General features: G+C 39.8%; 1 protein-coding gene across 2 annotated transcripts in view; it reads right to left on the minus strand.

The window, feature by feature from the left end:
* The window catches only part of LOC147689172 (intraflagellar transport protein 70A), a 232,294-nt gene that overhangs the window by 194,945 nt on the left and 17,360 nt on the right, over nucleotides 1–19,989 (minus strand). For both annotated transcript variants that reach the window (XM_086942064.1, XM_086942065.1), the window contains 2 exons: nucleotides 15,276–15,332; nucleotides 8,752–8,887 (listed from right to left, as the gene is read on the minus strand). In XM_086942064.1, the coding sequence (XP_086798190.1) occupies nucleotides 8,752–8,887; nucleotides 15,276–15,332 (193 nt within the window). The remainder of the gene's footprint in view (nucleotides 1–8,751; nucleotides 8,888–15,275; nucleotides 15,333–19,989) is intronic.

The raw sequence follows: 19,989 nt of genomic DNA on the forward strand, positions 1-19,989 counted from the left end.
TCTCCGATATTATTTGCCCTGTATATAAACCCTTTGATTTTGAAACTTTTAGAGAACCCACTAATCACACCTATAGTTGTTAACAAATTTGAAACCAAAGTATTGGCCTATGCAGATGATATTGCGGTACTGACGCCTATTCCTTCCGTGGCAATATCAGAATTGGAGGCAGTAACGCAAGTCTATGGACGCTACTCTGGATATTCTCTGAATAAAGAAAAAACAATCATCCTATGTACCGATAACATTATTTGTAATGATCACAGGAAAACTGACACTGCTACATACCTTGGTGTTAGCATAAGCCCCGATGTTACACGAATCTCTCAACTCAATTATGAGCCATTATTAAACACTGTAAAGAAAGATCTAGATCGGGTTAATAGTCTACAATTGTCAATAATTGGTAGAGGAAACTTTTTAAAAATGAATATCTTGCCAAGGGTGCTTTATCTTTTCCGGGCTATTCCATTGATACCAGAAGAAAAGGTCCTCAAAATTCTAGACTCTATTATGTCCAAATTTATGTGGCAACAGGGCAAAACCAGAAGATCCTTGAAGCTTTTGTCACTACCACAGAACAAAGGTGGACTAGCTGTTCCAAACATTCTGCTATATCTCTGGGCTTCATTTCTCCAACAGATGGCTCCTCTACTTTATGAGAATCCTAGCTCCGATACTATGGAGGATGTACCTATTCCATCTATATACGAGCTATCCCTAGGGGAAAAAGCTAAAGGTCTTTTTCTAAGACAAGTAGAGAGAAGCTACTACAAGAAAAATAAATTCAAAGTTATCACGAATGCCTGGACAATCTGGTTAAGGATTACGAAATATATGCACATCCCAAAGCTTAACAGGTATTCTCCCCTATGGCATTCTAATCTTCTTCCTGAACTAGGGAGCGATGCTATCGCAAAGAAATGGCACTCTGTAGGAATTACCTCAGTTGGTGACCTTTTTGGTGCGAATGAGGCTTATACTTTTACTGATTTACAACAAAAATGTAATCTTCCAAATGGGCACTATTTTAAATATTTGCAGATTCATACTATGCTCAAACATAAGAACCCTAATATTAACTCGGAGAAAATTGAAATTATCGATACTATCGCTAAAAGAACAGCAAGAATAGGTACAATCTATGGTCAGCTACTGGATAAGATACAAGATGATCTAGAACATACAGAAATTGCGTGGGCAGACAGACTTGATAATCCGAATGTAGATATTGATTTGAGTCTCTGCCTATCATCACGACTACTTATGTCAGCCAGTTTAATTGCCCAGACCTATAAGACTATCTATAATCTATACTATACTCCGGCCAAATTATATGCCTGGGGTAAAAGAGAGAACGATCACTGCCCCAGATGTCTTAAAGGCCCTGCAACGCTTATTCATATGTTCTGCGAATGCGACCAACTAACACTTATTAAAAAAATGATCTGTGAATTCTGGGAGGAAGTGTTTGGCCATAAAATACTCGACTCCCCTACTCTATATCTGCTAGGTACTGATAATACACTAAACCTGAGCAGGGAAGAAGAGGACATGCTTTTTATAAGCTCGGCAGTCCTCAGGGTAATACTAGCAGCACGGTGGAAAGACTCAGATCCACCGAGTTTTCAAATGTGGTTAGCACGCCTTCTCGGGGTCTTCAATCAGGAAAGTGCTATCTATGCCACTAGAGGGCCAAGATCCGCTATGCGTGGTATGGCGATCTGGCAACCCATCACTAATTGGAAAAGGAGGCTTAGCACAGTATGATTGTATGATAATGATTTACCCTAATATCAGCCTTTTTTATTATTATTATTATTATTTTTTTTTTTATTGTTTTCTTCATTTTTATTTCACTTTCTCTCTCAATATGAGAAAGAAAACAAATCAAACATGAAAGCCATTGTTTATTGTATAATATTATTGTATTTTGAATACTTTTTCTTTTGTATGTACCTGTTTTATCTGGTTCTGAAAAATAAAATGTTAAAAAAAAAAAAGGAAGAGGCTGCGGGGACAATGTGGGGTCTGCAAGAGGCTTGTTTTCTTGCACATGCCTGTTACAATGGGCATGTGTTGTACATGTATTTACTCGTCGAATCTTTGCCATTTACAGAGTTGGCCACCGTGCCAGAAATACAAGATCTAGGGCCAGATTTGCATATCCGTGTGTGCAGATTTTATCGGCTCGTGTTCTCAAGTCTGATAGCAATTATGGCACGTGATACTTCGGGAACACGTATAAATGTACACAGCATAAATATTTCCTGACTAATTGATAAAATTAAGATATTGCTTTTTTTCTAAATACTGCGCCATCAGTGGGGTTGCATTTATTAAAAAACATGCAATTCATATACCATACCACATAAATATTGAACAGCAAATCAGGGGATAAAACGCTGCCAAATAGTTTCTCATCATACAACATGCTCCTTTCCATGAAAAATGAATTCATATTGAAATATTTTAAAACAAAAAAATTAATGATCTATTTTTTTTAGCACGGATTGACTGTTATACTTTCATCTCAAATAGTCTACCATGTTAAAATGAGCTTTGGTAATTTTGAACTGCAGTGCTTTGCCAGGGCGTTAACTAGTACCTCAGGAACACTGATGCCCGCATGTGTTAGACCTGTTATTTTAACCATTCGTTCTCAGGTCTGGAGGTTCAAGGTGTGTATTAATTCAGCTTTTTTCCCCTCTGTGTGTGCTTGCAGACACCTGAGAGCATACCTTGCTGTTGCCATCTCACCATCTGTGAAACTTGCTACCCTGCTGATTGGATGTCAATTTCCAAAGGGAGGGTCCCTCAGCCCTAAAAGGAGGTAAGAGGCTGTCCCCAAGATCATGTGCAGGGGCGTAAAACAAGCCCCCGCAACCCCCGCTGTGGGGGGCAACTTCCTGGGGGCCCCCTCAGCACTGCACTTTGGCCGGAGAGCTTCAGATTGAAACTGGAGGGGGCCCCTCCACGTACCCTGCAGGGGGGCCCCCTTAAGCGTGTTACGCCGCTGCCTGAACTGAGTCTCACAGGTCGCTCTTTATTGAAACCCTTGTTTTTAAAATACGGCATCCGTATGTGCACAGATGCATTGAAGCTCCTTTTTAAATTTAGAGAACCCCATGGAACTGGCCAGACTAGCTAAATTTACATGAAAACTCAGAGTTTTTAAGTAAAGATCGAGCCTTGGCTTAACATAAGACTCTAAATTCAAAGCTGGGAGTATATATCCATATCCATGGGCCTCTATTTCTATTTTTGATAGGCTTTGAAACATATGAAATGTATTGAAATTGTTTTTGTTAACTTGTTTCTGAAATGTATGAAATTAATTGAAATGATATTGTCTTTATTAACGGTTGAAGAAGGATCTTGGAAGTACACATTACGCATGCTTTTTTGTAACAATTTTTATTAATTGAAACAATAAAATTATATATATAAATTCTTGGAAGTTCCTATGCTGAGAACAGAATTTTTTAAAGCGAAGGCTACAATTACTCAATCATTTGTATTGGTTTTTCAAACAAGAAACCAAACAATCTGTTCTAAAGTAAGATTGAGGATCATTTAGCTTCTAAGGTTGTTTGCTTAAGGGACTCGAGTTAGAATTCTCTCTGTTCTTGATATATCAAATCTTTAGAGGAGAGGTTTATGATTCAATAATATTTTAGTTTCATGGATTGTAGGGAAAAGTTATTTATTTTAGGGTGTTTTTGATTCTAAAATAGATTACATATCCCTGGCAAAGCGACTTTTGGGAAAGTTTATTTCTGATATGAGATTAGCAAGGTAAATCTATTCAACAATTAGAATTAGATCACTCAGTTGACTGATACTCAAATCAGCCCATTATCTTCTAGCAGTGTTGAAGATCTGGGAAAACGGCCTAGGAATTTGAAGATGAAGAGTCAAAGTGACAAAGTTGTACCGTGTACAATATTAAATTGATTTCTGCTGTGGAACATAAGGATTGGTAAAATAAAAAGGTGGATTAGTAAATAAAAGCAAAATTTGAGATGCAACCATCAAGTGCATTGAATAAATTATTCCCCACAAGGCAAAGTGCAGAGGGAACCATTTTTCAATTAGTTATTTAATTTTTGCAATTGTTTTCTCCATACTAAAATTAATGACAGATTGAATATTGTTGGTAGAAAAGCTGCCTAAGCAATGTCTATTGGAAGGACGACATTGGATTCCTTCAGGAGTAACCATGTCCGAAGTGCAATGGACATTGTGAAGACCGAATTCTATACATATTCTTATATTTATATGTAGATAACAAATAAAAAGATAATTTTGCATGTTGACTTGGTCACTTGTGATAAGGCTCTCTGAATGAATGGTTTCAAGTTCTGTACATGGAGCACTATGGCATCAGCATAAACTTAAAAACTGACTTTTAATTTCCCAAATGTTATTAATTTAACATCAGCAGAGTTCCTTTTGCTAATTGAGACTGTCTTGAATGCAAGAAAGAGCCAGAGGGGGCATTCTTACTTTAAAAATATGGAGTAATGCTAGAATGGACAAAAATTGTTGTTATAGATGGAGAATATAAAGCCTTTGACATTGATAAGAAGTTCGTTCTATCCACACCAAAGGGTGAAGTTCCTCAAAAATCAATCAACGTTTTCTCCGCTTATAGCGCAAGTAGCCTATGTCTTATAGCTGCCTACTCTATCCCAAAGTATGCTGTTCTGGTAATATCTGCTGTTAGTATGCCTTTAAGGAAGTAATTTTGATTTTAGCTCAATTAACTTAATCACAGGTTCACCCAAAGATGTATCTACAACTTGTAAACAAAGGTCTTACAAAAACAGATTAAATATAAAATCCATAAGCTTAGCACAGATAGGTAAAAAAAAACGAAAGTGCATTATTATGCCCAAAGATTGTCCATCGCAGGAGTAGTAGCAGGCTCTCAAAGGAATCTGTCTCATAATTTATTGGTATTCACAGAAGAAAATACCCCATCATGAAATAAGTTACCGAATGTCATTATTGTACATTTTTCACCAATAGGAAGTAATATTGGGGACTATGATAGATCTGATAGGGACATATGCCATCACCTTACGTTTGGACAATTCTAGCCATAACATATCAGATGCACAAATACCCTCTGAGTTTACCTAAAGAAAGGTTTTATGAACGTAAGCAAGCCAGATAATGTTGCTTGCTGCCTAAAATATACATACATTTTTCTCTGATACTCTTATTTTCGATAGTCTGCTCCTTCAATCAAATTACAACCCAAAAAGTCAAAATTGCTAGGCTGATGCGGTCTGTGAAATATGCAAGCGATAACTCATGGTGGGAAATGTAAGTAGAAAAGGATTTGGCACTCCTGAAATTTTTCCACCAAACTCATTTTCATTTAATTAAATTAGCTGTGGGTTGACTGAATGGCATTTATCACTGCCATACTGATCAACTATGGTTGTCTTGCACACTTGAAGCATTTCATAATTTCCTTTCAAATTTCTATCCAAATCGAGGTATCAACCAAATTGCTTCAGCGATGAATTACTGCCTATTATTTACTAACTTCATAACTTTGTGCAGTCTATTACCTAAAATCCTAGTGGCTATGAAACGTCTATGTCCATTAGTGACACAGGGCCAATTTTCCTTAACAAGGAATCGCCTTTTTGAGTTGGTCTCAGTGCCATGCGGCTGCAGCAGCTGAAACACAACGCTTGTCGGTCTACGTAGCAGCCTTATAAAAAAATAGCAAGAGATTGGTACACATTTACAAAGCTTTTGTGAAAGGAGATACTCACGTCAAAAAAAGAAACAATCAAACCCAGAAACCCGATTGCATCAGTATTCCCAATCGACTTTGCAAGTCAATGCCAGCACCCTAATCATGTGTGTCAGTATCATTGTTGTGGTCGATAGCATACCTCCATGCTAATCTCAAAATACTCACGATCCCCTTGCATGTATGATGGGGTTTCACCTCTTGTAGATCAATACAGTCAGCACATGAAATTCGAAAAGGAACAACCTCAAACTGTTCCTGGACTTTGGACAGTGGCTAAATACCCTATAACTGGAAAATCAATGTAAACGTGGGACTCAAACCATTCCAGTTTGTTCCAGTTCCACATTCTTCTTAATCAAGGAAGGGAGTGCTCAGTAGATTACCCGAATAGTTACTGTGAACAAGACTGGTCTCTGTCTGGCAGCTAGTTTTCCAGAAGTGAATGGACACAATGCAGCCTCCATGGATTGACCACCACTGCGTCCAGTTCACCGTCAACACACCCAAAGCACCAACCATCTACACTAGTCTTGGAATACAATGACTTGGTGTGAAAATCTGGAGTCATTTCTGTTAGCATAAGCTAAAAACATCTTGGTTGTGGCATCCATTTTGTTGGCTTTGTAATTCTCCCATCCTCTGCTGCCCATTTCTTTCCCTGCCTGTGCTGTCTATTTTAGTTTACTTCCTTACTCAGCTAAAAGCAATATGCATGCTAAAGAGTTTGTAGCTGGCAGAACACCTGGTCTCAGACTCAACTGTCAATCTCTTAGTGCTGCCATAAGCACTCCTGCTCCCCCTCCCACTTAGCTGACTAAGTGATTTCCCATCTGCCCAAGTTTGTCGGTAACTATTCCCATGTAGGCCTGCACCTTCTATGTGTATCCACATGCTTACCAGTGCAGAAAAAGCTGTATATAAGGCCTGTGTTCTGTGACTTCAATGCACTGCCCCCTGGAACACTTGAGGGTGTTGTATGGACGTAGTCCCACCAATGAGTGAATAAACTTGTAATTTTGAATTCCAGCTTCAGTGCCAATCTCTATTTTGTTGGTCTTTGGACCAGTAGAGAAGATAAGGGTGAACCCTGCACTGGAGTGCCCATTAAAAAGCAAATTTCCATATTGGGACAGCCCCATAACAGGAAACATATACGAATTAACCCAGGTTTGCTATAAACAAATGCCAGGGTATATATTGTATACCTCTCTTTTCCTATAATTTTGGATTACTTTGTGTTCACGCTTCCTGTATTAATTACTTGTATAATAATGTATTTTCTCTTAAGTGCATGGCAATACCGCAGACTTATTGTAATTATTGCCCTGACCTACCGGGGATAGTATGAGAAAAATTAAGAAGGAATGCTCTAAAATCCTAAATTTACATTTTAAATCAAATTTGGAAAATAAATTTACTATAAAAACAACAGGATTGTTGCACGGAAATATTAAAAAAATATTCTATGTAAAGTATTTTAATTTTGAGACAAACAATTTTGAAAGTGCCCCTTTACGAATGGTAAAACCTGGAACACACTGGTAACTATTAATCAATTTCTCTTTATTTAAAGCACAAAAATAAATAATAATATGAAACACATGAAATTATCTCCCTATGTTTTGAATATATGTTGGCACTGCCAGGAAAGACTTCTTGGACTGTTCTGAACAGGGTGTAACTTTGGGCCTGGCTGGCCAGTAAAACAACTTGGTTCGACTGTGACTTGAGCCCGACTTCCACTTTTGTAGGTGTGTATGTGGATTCTGTTGCAAGTAGGTTTTGAAAGGGGGCTTTGTGTACATTTAGAATACAGTCCTGCATTTATGCAAATGCCTTTGCGAATCGGCTTGTGCATGTAGATCTCTTCTGCCATTCCAAACTTACACCAGTACGGCAGGAGTATTGTTCATAAACTTAATTGGCATTACCCCTGAGGGGGAACTTGTATAACAGAAAAATAACATTATCTTACTTATCAAGGGATCATTATTAATTTTCTTAAATACTGAATAAAATTGCATTCCTAACCCCTTGCCAGGTGATGGACCAGACATAGTAATAATCTTATTCTTGCTCATGTTACCTATGTCAAGAAAACGTTGAACAGGCATACTTATGGAAAAACTACAGACAACAAAAAAGTAAAGCAATAGATATTGGTTTATCTTGGTCTGAAGCTGCTTCATTGCTAGCTGAAACAGAAGTGTGTGCTTAAGAGAATCGATGCAAAATGTGTTTCTAAGCATACCGTTAAACATTTTTTAATATGCTAGCTAATTTTCTGAATAAACAAACTGACGAGTGTCATCCACCAGGTGACAAAGGACAAACATTGACATGGGGAATAGAAGGGAGAAGATACTCCCCGTCAATCGAAGTATAAAACATCTGTAGTGGGTAATACACCTGGAGGAGTATAGATACTACAGATTCAATTCTTCGAGAAAAGTACAGTCATAATTCGGAAAAAGTTAATTTCACTTTCTGAATTAAACCAGTATCTAGGTGAGAAGTCAATGTATTTTAATCATTTAAGACTGCAGGACAGAATTTCATTCGGTCACAGAAACAAATTATTTCACACACAGAAAAAACTTACGTCACACTGAAGAGGAAAAATTGTGAACTTTGTCAGATTTTAGAAAACCACAATCATACAAGCTGTTGTTTTATACTCAGAGACCCTGTACCCTCAGGGCCATGGGATGCATGCAGGGGGAACACCATTTGCCCCCCTGTCTGCGTGCACCGCCTTTTCTGCCCACCGAACAGGTATGAAAAAGTACAAACTTTAAATGAGACAGTGTTATTGAAAGATGTGTTCATAAACCTTAAATGACTTTTAATCTGTTTATAAGGACACACAGATTTTATGCACCATTTGTAACAACTTTTCAGTCTATTTACATTTTTTAATTTGACACCCTATTTACAATAATAAAAGAAGAGGCATAAACATAAGATCGCACCTGGTTTGTAACCCACCACCTGCATTGCCGTAATGAACTTTCTGCAGGACTCCTCACATTGTCCTTCCTTGTAGAGTAAGCATCCCATATTAATCTCACTGTCAGGATCATCTGCTGGGAGCTGTTCCACTAAACTCTGTACACATAAGTATACAATAAGAAACATGAGGAAGCAGCAATGATAAGGGAAACTGCAGATTAGCTTAGACATAAATGTAGTTATGGCTGAGGATGGAGGTGTGGAAGAGAATCCCATGGCAAAGTAAATCTAGGCTGTCCTATGTTTTTCTCCTAAATATTCTCCATTAAAAGTACTGGATGTATTGCAGTGCCTATCAAAGTGGATCATTAACTTGGGAGGGAGTACCCATAATAATTTCATAATAATTATAACTAAAATAACTTAAGAAACACACTCTGGTTTAGTTACACCTCATTTCTAAGTCAATCTCAGCTCAACATGGTGGCAATACCACAAGCTGAATACATTAGCCCAGAACCCAAGGAAGCGGTACCAAGCAAGATTAAACTTAAGAACCCAAAACAATGACATTTCCAAACAAATTTAGAGGGAAAAACAAGAAACATTTCATAACTAAAAAGACAAAAATGGTTAACACTGGCTATGGGAACAAGCAATATGGATCTACTTTCACCACTGAACCAGATTCTTCATAATAAATGAAAATGGAATTTGCATTGTTTTTGTTTGTTTTCCCAAACTGAGGCATGAAATCCTTTTTTTTATTCACAATTAGGAGTTTTCTGGGGAAGTGTACATTCATCTACATTGTGACACTCAACATTTTGCAAATGTTCACAGTGGGGACATACTTTTATTTACTATATTTAGTATGTGTCAATCTTATATATTAAGCAACCAACTATGTGTGCTTACAAGGCACACTTAGCAGTGATTCAGCTAATATCTAAGAATAGGCCTCCTTCATGGCAAATAACTTTTCCTTGCCATGTGTCACTTCAGTGGCTTCACAACTGCAGCCTGAATAAAGCACAATGGAGTTTTCTGAAGCCATATACTTTAGTCACATATGTTGGTAGTGTAAATACAAACTGCATCCCAAAACAGACATATAACTTCCATGCTAAGGGTACATTTTCTGCGCCAACTTGTACAATTTACTTCATAACACCAAAGGCAAACAGGAATAGGTGGGGGTGTTAAAAAATGATGTTGCTTGTTACACAGTCCAATTAAAACATTAACATCTCTAAAAAGCAATAATCATTTTAGTTTTACAAAGAATCTTTCTGTTTAATGTCATGTTTCCACTACCATAGATGTAAAAGACGCTAACCTTGATGAAGCAATTCAATTGAGCAAATCACCTAAAGATATTCCTGAGTGTCAGACAAAGAGGAACAAACACTTCTCTTCTCATCATTGATGTATTGTCTGCAAGTCATTCTCATTATCTGTCAGGACCTATAGTCCATGGCAGCCAGTACTTAGTTCTCTCTTTCCTTTATCACAGTTTGGTTTACGGATCTTTGACACTGACACTGTATTGAGGCGTCCTTTACATGCATTTAAATTTAAAAGTATTGCCACATAGGAAGTACATCAGTGTTTGTGGCTAGGGCCCACTGTGCACTTGTATGTGTACCTTTAGCTCTGGGAACCCACAAGTCAAACATTAAAAAAAAAATCGCAGTTGCACCGTAGTTACAAATAGTGTTCCAGTCTGTTTGAATTCCTATTCTAATCTTGTACTAATTCATCAAAGATCCTAAATGGTTTCACTTAGTTTAAAATTACTTCAATCGGATCAACCAGCATGTATTTCATTATCCCATTGATTACTTCATAAAAGCTGCATTAGGGAAATAGGAGAACTGTGCAAATCAATATATATAACAATAAGGAAAAAGGCCCACAAGACATCCTTTCAAGCATACGAATAGAGGAAATTAGGTCTAGAGTCGCATAATCAGGGGTTGAAACAGCTGGGATCACTAATGTTAACACTGGTGCCTTTATTACAGCAAGCTTCTTTATTATTCAGAGGTAATAGCACATTTGAATCTTTTGTTTTCTGTTTTAATAGTAGTATTGTTACTTTAATGGATTTGTTTTAAGCAACAGGTAAATAAACATTTACCTAATTATTAACTAACCTCCTGGGGCACTCGCTCATGCCATACCTGGGGGCCGGGGGGGGGGGGGGTCTAGGGCTGGGCCGGGGGAGCGCTGCAGACCCCCCCCCCCCCCCAAGAGGCCTAAGACGGAAGCTGGTGACAGGAGCTGGTGGGGGTCAGGAGGTGGCTCGACCCTCCCCGCATGAAAAACCGGAACAGCTGTTCGTGGTGGGCGTCGGGACCCCCATGCAAAGCCTGCAAGTGACAGAGAGAACTTGTTTGCTGCGGGCGCTACAGTGACAGTGGAGGTGGCAGCGTGCCTGAAAGCTTTCAATGGGAGCTATTTGAGGTCTAGAAGCGGCAACTCGACCCCCCCCCCCTCCGCCCGAAAAAAACCTGCACAGCTGCTTGAGGTAGACGTTGGAGCCCACACATAAACCCTACAAATAACGGCTATGCTAAGGGCAGCCTAAAGTGAGGTAGAGGGACTCGCCTGACCCCCTCCCCCTGCATCCAGCTCAGTGAAAGTGGATAGCACCCCAAATAAGGAGGCTCAGAGGAGAAGTGCAGCTGGGACTGACAGACTGAGTTTCCCCACTGGATTAGGGAGCAGTCCATTGGGGGAGTCTGTGCATTGTGGCGCTGGAGCACTAACGCCACTGTGGACACCGACCGTGGGGCACAAATGTCCCTGTCCTTGATCTGCCTGGTTCTTTGTTGACTATATGACTCTTTTGACGTTTTTGTTCGCGTTTTACAAAGCTGTGTTTTTTTTTATTCTGGTTACTGATGCAGTTCTGTACTATTGCTTGCTTTTTGTGGCCTTGCGATGTTCCCCTGATGTTCTTTCTCCATGGCCGGTCTGCCTGACCCGATCAGCATGCTAAGCCCTTTCATTCCCCCACCTCCCTCTATGATCCATAGGACTGTTTCTATGTTTAGCTTCATCTTTGCATTCTCCACATTCAGCCTATGCTCTCTCCACCCTTTAACTCGCTGTCTACTGCTAGCCCTCCCATTTTAGACCATGAGGGTATCTGATTTCGATTAAGTTATGTTCTTTTTGAAAAACTATTTTCTTGGCTTTTTCCTACTCTCTTCTCCCCATTCTAATGTATAGGTCCTCCCCTAGCTCTCAACTGACCCTAAAAGGCCTCCATGAATGTCCCCAGTCTTGACCCTGAGGAGCAGGGACAAGACTGATTTTCATATGGCTGGGTCCAAACTGGTGAGACGTGGTGGGCAAAAAAATGATGGATTAAACCCAGATCTCTTGACTGGGGGTGAATGTTTGCTTTGTTCAGCATTCCGTCCATCATCTGTTTTGTTTGCAATTACGTGATGGCATGGTTCATTGTTTCTGTAGCCCTGTTCCTTGTGACATTTCCAGCTAGTGGCTTCCACTGAGCATACAATAATGTACGGTGCACCGGGTACCAATAGCAGCAGTGGCTTTACTGCATGGCCGCCTATACAGCACATAGCATGAAACACCTCTCGGCACAAACTATCAATGGCCTCTTTCACCAGGCACACACAAGTGAAGATTGTAGAGTTTGTACAAAAGTCAAACCTACTCTAGTTAAAAAGAAAATCCTTAAAATCATTTTTAGGTCTCGCCTGAGCCAGCGAATGCGCTGTCTGGCGAGACTTTTAGTAAATAGGCTTTAGAAAATGCTACCACACGCATTTGGTGGTAGCCTAGAGCTTGCTGTCACGCGCGCAGGTGCTCGCTTACAAGCACAGGCGCCATCTCGCGAGCACCCTTACAGACGCGATTACTTTCACTTTCGCTGCGCCGCCAATGCTTGTTTCTTTATCTTTCTACAGTAACGCCGTGAATTCGAAGTGTCAGGCATAATATCTCTTAACTCGTAGAAACTCTTCTTTTGGAAGCAACACAAGAACGAAGTAAAAGTGCAGCGGCCACGTGCAGCGTTTCCAACCACGCCATGGGAGTTATTCCTGTTTGCCACTGTCGTGAAAACAAACAAAAATCTGCAACCGGCTGGTACATGGCAAAGAAAGAGAAAGCCGCAGGATTTGTCAAACAAATTGAAAGTGATTGCAGCTTCTCTCGCGCTCCAGGGAGGAAGCAGTCCTGCTGCTGGCCTCCTTCGGTTTTTCCCGCCAGAGCCCCTCCTAATAGCTTCTTAAAGCATGAGCGATTTCATCCCTGCTTAACAATTTCTGGTTGTCTACTGAGTATTTTTAAAGGAATGAACACTACACAAAGCGCTCTGCGCGTTCATTTCTTTTCACCATTATAAGAAGTTGTTTACAGCTATAAAATAGAACAAAACACCCCTATCGTACATTATTAATAGGATTCACGGTTTTAAGGAATTTACTCTTTAAACTTTTCCGTCTGCAGTTATCCATATTGATTGTTAAATGTTTTACATGCAGTTATCCATAGTTATCTATGTTTTCTGAAAAAGTGAAGCTGCAGTTAGTATATTTCCACTTCTATTTAACTCATGATGGCACTTTGCCCAAGGGTACCCTTAGGGCTTTAGTGTTATAAGAAGCCATACACAGTGCATCCCTGGTATACAAAAATGAGCATTGTAGTGTAAACATATGTGTGCCTGCAGCTGTGTAAAGCTTCACTAGAAAACCTTTTTAAGTCCCTTCTCTGACAGTGGACACAGCCTTTGGTCTCGCAGTGATGACTTACCATATTGAAATAACCCAAAAGAAGGCTCATTTTCAATTTCTTTGCACTATTAAAAAATAAATTCATACAGAGAAACAGGTGGTGTTCTGACTGTATCTGTAAAAACAAATCAGCAAAAACAGTAATCAAGTGCATTAATAATAAGTACTTCCTAAATCACTAAGGAGTTTCATAACCTGGTAGAGGGAGGAAGATTAAGTTCCAGTTTCTAAATTTAATTTAATGCTTTATTTTATTTTGGGGTTTTGTAAAGGGCTTTTAATGGCCTCAGATTGTCTAAAACCAGGAAGAGACGTATTCCTTACTACAATGGTCACATGAACACTCTTCGCCCACAGCCTTGCAAGATCTCTAGCCTTTTGTTTCTCCTGCTGAAATAGGTTCTATATAGAATACATTTAAAAAGTTTATTGTAAAAAGTATCTAAAAAATTTGCAGTTTCTAAATTACTGTAAACAAATTCAAAACATGTTTACGTAAGTCCCTATGGAAACTGACTTTGTGGTTTACAATTAGGGCTCCAGGTTTTATGTTTATGTTTTACCTCTCTCTCTACCTCCATCTCTCTCTCTCTCTACCTATCTACCTCTCTCTCTTCCTCTCTACAGCCCTCTATCTATACCTCTCTCTACCCCCTCTACACCCACCTCTCCACCTACCTCTCTACACACCTCTCTCTATCCACCTCTCTCTACCCACCTCTCTCTACCCACCTCTCTCTACACACCTCTCTCTACACACCTCTCTCTACACACCTCTCTCTATACACCTCTCTCTACACACCTCTCTCTACACACCTCTCTCTCTACCTCTAAGTGGCAGCCGGAGCCTGATAGCACTGCTTGTCCTTTAAGAAAAAATAGCATTTGCATAGCCAATAGGTCTCGCCTTTGGGGCCTTATAAGTAATTAACCATGCAACAATTGATGTTGTTGCACAAAGGATATTGTGCTGCATAACTAAATACATATAAGGTCCCAAAAGCGAGACCTATTAGCTATGCCAATGCTTGTTTTAGAAGGGTAGAAATTCTTCAGCAGCCCTATAACTTATATATACACACTTCTTATGAGCATTAGGGTAGATTCACAAAGACGTACAAAGCCCAGTAGTTGCAGACATATAACCTGTGACTTCTAATAGCATTAACAGAAGCCCCATTTAAATACAGAAGAAAACTATCATTGTCGTAGTTTTCCTTCTGGGTGCCCAAAGTAGTACCAGTTCAGTTTTCTCTCCTTTTTCAAACAGAGAAAAGGTTATGAGCCGCCCAGAGATATTTTACCTGATATGTGCCCCCAAGAGTGGTCCTTCCCTGGTACGGTTAGCTTCACCATCTCATGGCGTTGACACTTACTTGTGTCGAAATCTGACTGCATCCAGCAGACGCAGGGTTGTTGTCCTCTACAACTACTATCTTCATAAATCTCATGTAGCAGTTCCAGACCATCATACATTGGCTTGATGTTTTCAGCCTCACCATACTCGCAAGCAGACATTTCAGTTAATTCACCACTCACCATCCACTGCTCTACCAAAAGGACGCCCTTTCCTATGATATTCAGGTCCTTGAGATGATACCACATATTACTACAACTACATCTACAATAACACCAATAAGCGGTTTTCTTTTTTTTTAAATGTAAATTATGCTCATTAAGTAGTCTGGACTAATTTTCAATTTTTTGTTCCTTAACATTTGCAGACTGAATACAGCGAACAAAACTTAACTTTTAAAAATTACCTTTGCACCAGAAAGATCTTCCTCGCCATATTTGATTGCAGATTGCAATTTTAACATCTGAAAGGAAAGGAAATATTATTAGTAAGTGTTCTCTGATTTCTAATGGACAGCTCGAGCAGCAATATGCAAAGTAGGTCCAGGAAGTTGAGTGTGTAGGCAGGGAGCACATGAGAATCTGAGGATATGTTAACCTTATTTCATTACTATCGGACACAATGAAACAATTCATGAATCATATTTTTCATTTCTTGGTACATTGTGTTAGATTCAGTGATATTCATGAACTTTTGTTTCTCAAAATTGCTAATTAAGGATGTGTGAGGAGAATGATTTCATTTCATGGAGGGCGAAGAGGCTGATGTGGTAAAGGAAAGGTTTCATGCCAGCTGGAATGGTTTGAGTTCAGATTAGTAGGTTGGCAGGACCTCACCTACTGAACCTAAGCACTTATTGATGGCATTCATGGAGAGCTAGGTTGCACCCTTACATGAATAAACCAAAGGGATGCTCAGCCGATACCACTGATGATGTGCTTGTTCAGTGGTACCTCAACTGCACCTTCAAAATAAAAACAAAACAATAAATATCAGCACCAGCTTTACCTTGGCCTATAAACAATAAATGCAACTGTTTGTGTCCGTTATTGAGTCTCACGCCGCTCAGTGAAAAAAAAAAGCCCATTGTAACATTCTAGGTTATGGTGCTACCTTTCTATTCTAGATTTATTCTGTCTAGTTAAGAGAACTAGAGGAATAATTGAACGATTGAGAAAAAGGGTTTTCAACTAAGACCTAATGAAAAAATAAGAGAATTAGCCGCAATGATAGTCTTATCCGGAACACAAACATTATATGGACTATCACAGCAGTTTCTGGAATCTGAATGGCCAACCAGGCTAATGTTATGGCTATCATAGCAGAATCCGAAATGAAAACGATCTGTTTACATAACCATGTTCCAACCAACCAGTGTTCAATAACCGCGTTCCAACCAACCAGTGTTCAAAGGGATATGTTTAAACATTAACAATCAATGGGTTTAAATTTAATATTATCTCAGCACTACATTCTTTCGCTTTTTTCATGTATTGTACAATTCTAAAGAAGGCAGAAGGTTTGAGCTGAGATACAGCTAAGAATGTACTTGACAAAGTAATGCAAGAGTTTGCAAATCTTTCATCTGAATGATTTTAGGAGTCACACCTCTGAGAAAGAGAACACTTAAATTTCCAGTATTCATCGATTAATAGGTACCCATGCTGTTAAAATGGTCAGGCATCCCAAACATACTAAATGTCCATAAATGACTTTAAAGGGATATAAGTTTTGCGAAGCTTGGAAGGCAAAACATTCAACAATCCTGCTTTATTTGGAACATAAAACTACACCTCATTTATGTGAAGTACCTCATTATATCATGATCGGCCAGTGCCCATCTATTCCCAGAGAGAGAATTAGTGATCATCTTATTTTTGGTTCTTCATGAGCTCGACCTATTTAGTAATAAACAACCCTGCTCAGCTACTGTAGTTGCAACAGACTCCTAGATGTTGTGTCACCCTCGGAAATGTGTCATGCTCCTCAGTTTTTCCATCAAAGGGCCCAATTACGATCTCATTAGGAAAGCCCTCCAGACGACTCGGTTCCGGGGAGCTTTCCAAATGAATCGCTTTCCGGGAGTATGAACAACAGATTCTGATGCATCCGGTTCGCTCAGACTCCCATTAAACTCTATGGAAGCCTGTGTACCGAACGCGTACACAGGCTCACTTTGTAAAAAGAGTGGGTGGGGAAAAGCGTGCACCCTTGTGGCGGGCGGGCACCCCGTGGTGCCTGCCACACTGTGCATGCATTGAAAGGGGGGGACGACCGATTCAGAGGACCTCAGGTGAAGGGGGGCCCGCTACCGCCCCCCGAAGTCAGATTCTCACAGCTCTTTCGTCGTGGCAAAACCGAGTTGTTGCGGCTGTCAGAATCGGGCATCGTACTTGCTCATTCGGAAGCCGGCCCATTGTGGGAGCACGATTTGGCTCCATACGACTCGGACTGACAGGATCAGGTTCGGAACCGGTTCGGTGGACGAGGACGACATCTTCGCATCATACTTGCTTGTGCGGAACGGGGACGATTCGGACGGAAACAATCGGAATTGCTTCTTCCGAATCCCCTTTGGAGCCCTTCCTAACAAGATCGTAATTGGCCTCCATGTCTTTAACACAGCAGAGAGAGGGACAGAGTCCCACTTCTGGATGTCTGGGTGCAACACCATGCTTTCCTTCTCACAAATAATTCTCAGAGGTTTCAGTTAGATATGTAAAGTCAAACAAGTTGGCAGCTCTGACACCGTTGATGTGCAAAGGTTTAGCCTTGACATTGGGAACATACTTGCTGTAAAAATTAGGATTAAGACTGTGGCAATAGGTATTCCCAAATGCAGGCTGCTAGCTTAGTAACTTTTTCTTGTCAACCGGTCCATCTCTTTGCCTCCTCCTTCAGGAAGTAATCTTGCAACAACAATGTCTTTGGATCCTATATGATTAAAGAAAAGCAAGGAACGCCCGTTCAATGTACACTCCATTTTCCTCAATGGGGGGCTCCAGTAAGTACAGTTTTTTAGACTTCATCATGAAATACAAAGGACTATTCACAAGTTTAGTCCCTTGCAAGCACTGCAGATATCCTGCATGGCTTTGCTGGAGCAATCCTTTCTAAAAATGAGGTAAAAGTAATCCTGTCTCTTGTAGGTCATGCTGCAGGTGACCCAAACATATACATGGAAGGAACAGGAAGATTGTGTGAGTTAGTTTCTAGAGACTTGTACAGCACAATATTGGAATCTGACTCGCCCCAAGCAACATCCATGCATGTAGTTCTTCTAGCGTCTGCAAGAGATCCTATTTTTAACAGGTAAAATAACCGGGACTCCTGCTTCTGTAGGCAGCAATTTAGCCAACAATAAATACCAAGGGCCTATTCCGCACCTCCGATTTTATTGATACTGAGGGTCCTGTTAACTCCAGGGCCTAAGAAATATTAGGGCATTTACTGGTTTGAATCTTGAGAAATGAGGAATTACCATGAAAATTGATAATTCTGGGTCAGATTCCCCTGGTAAATCATGAATCTGTTCTAAACTTTGACCCAGACATTCACACCCGAAATATCTTTGTGAAAGTAAACAGATCAGTTGTGTTTCCAGAAGATCTCATAATTACAATGGCTATCTCTCTAATGTTCTACAATAACCCTTTTCTGAAGAAAAGAACCATGGGCATGGAGATTTAAGGTACTCATCACCTCTTTGCAGGATTAGCTCTGATCTTTAAAATGCTTGAAACAGTAGTAACTAAGAAGGTGCATTTAAACTAACATCTGAATGGTCTTATGGGTGCACAACAATGAAAAGTCTTTCCATACTTCCGGACAGAGACTGCATTGCTAAAGTAGCTGAACTGGTCTGAAACTACTGATACAGTGGACGCCTTCATTTTATTAGAAAGACTAACTACACTTGCAAAGTTAGATGGCAAAGAGATGGCACCGCCAATGAATACCTACATTTAGGTTATGAACATCTGTATCCCAGTCCTTAGATTGAACAGTGGCTCCCCAACGCTCCCGCTGCCTATTTAACATCGATCTCTGCCCATACTGGCAATAATAGAGATTGGGTCGTTTATGTCAAGCCTAATGTAGATAATATGCAGATTGTCCTAGAATTGGATGGCGCCTTGTAACAACAATAGAAGGATTGCAGAGGTTAACTGAAGGGCACCAAAACCGGGATGCATGTGAATGGAGCAAAAAAAGGAGGTAATATGGTTTTGTACAAATACACTTTTAGCCAATTCATCTTTTATCACGGCCATTTCTTCTTCCCAAAGTAAAAAAGCTATTGGTGATAATAGATTTTTTTTATGTTGAATCCAAAAATCGAAAATGACAACAAAAACATTATTTTCAACCTTTTCAGGTTTATAAAGACTGGGTGTTTAGTTTCGGTCAAAATTGCAGCAATGATGGTGAGAGCAGCAGTCACCTCTAAACTATTCTATACCATGCCCTCTACTTCAGAATTACAATATACTGCTAGGGTTCCTGTAGGTGGATCAGAACATACTGGTTTGTTTGGTTGTGGGCTGGAAGAAGCATGGCCATATGTACCAGGCAAGTAGAAGTCGGTCTTTGCAGGGTCAAAATGTTTGCTGTTAATAACCAGGGGGTTTAATGGCTCTGCATGGAAACATCTGACAATGAAGTTACATTATTTCAAGGAAGTGTGAACAACATTAAGATCTTCCAACAAAGGCATTCTCCAACTTCTTCTATATCTTCCTGGCTTTGAGACATAGCCCATTTGCAAAGTGCATCACTGACTGGAAGTCAAAATAAGACTGATAATCCTCTACATGAGTTTTAATCATTGCTAGAGACATACCTATTTCTGCAATTTCTTAGCATATTGCATTAGTTTTACTGTAGGTCGTTCTACTCTACAATAGTATCCACTGCTGTATTTCATTTCACGTGGTAGTGTTGCTAGCAACAAGATATCCGAGTCTAGAGATGCCTGTCATCATAATGATCATCATAAGTTGCTGATGTGATGGCTTTCGTGGCAGACACTTCATCTACAACAACTATTTGCTCAGCACAGAGTCCGCTGTAGAGGATTTGTCCAAAGATGTAGGCTGTAAATGGGCCTCTGGGCCAGA

This window comes from Lissotriton vulgaris, chromosome 10 (genome assembly GCF_964263255.1).
Source record: "Lissotriton vulgaris chromosome 10, aLisVul1.2, whole genome shotgun sequence".
NCBI lineage: Eukaryota > Metazoa > Chordata > Amphibia > Caudata > Salamandridae > Lissotriton > Lissotriton vulgaris.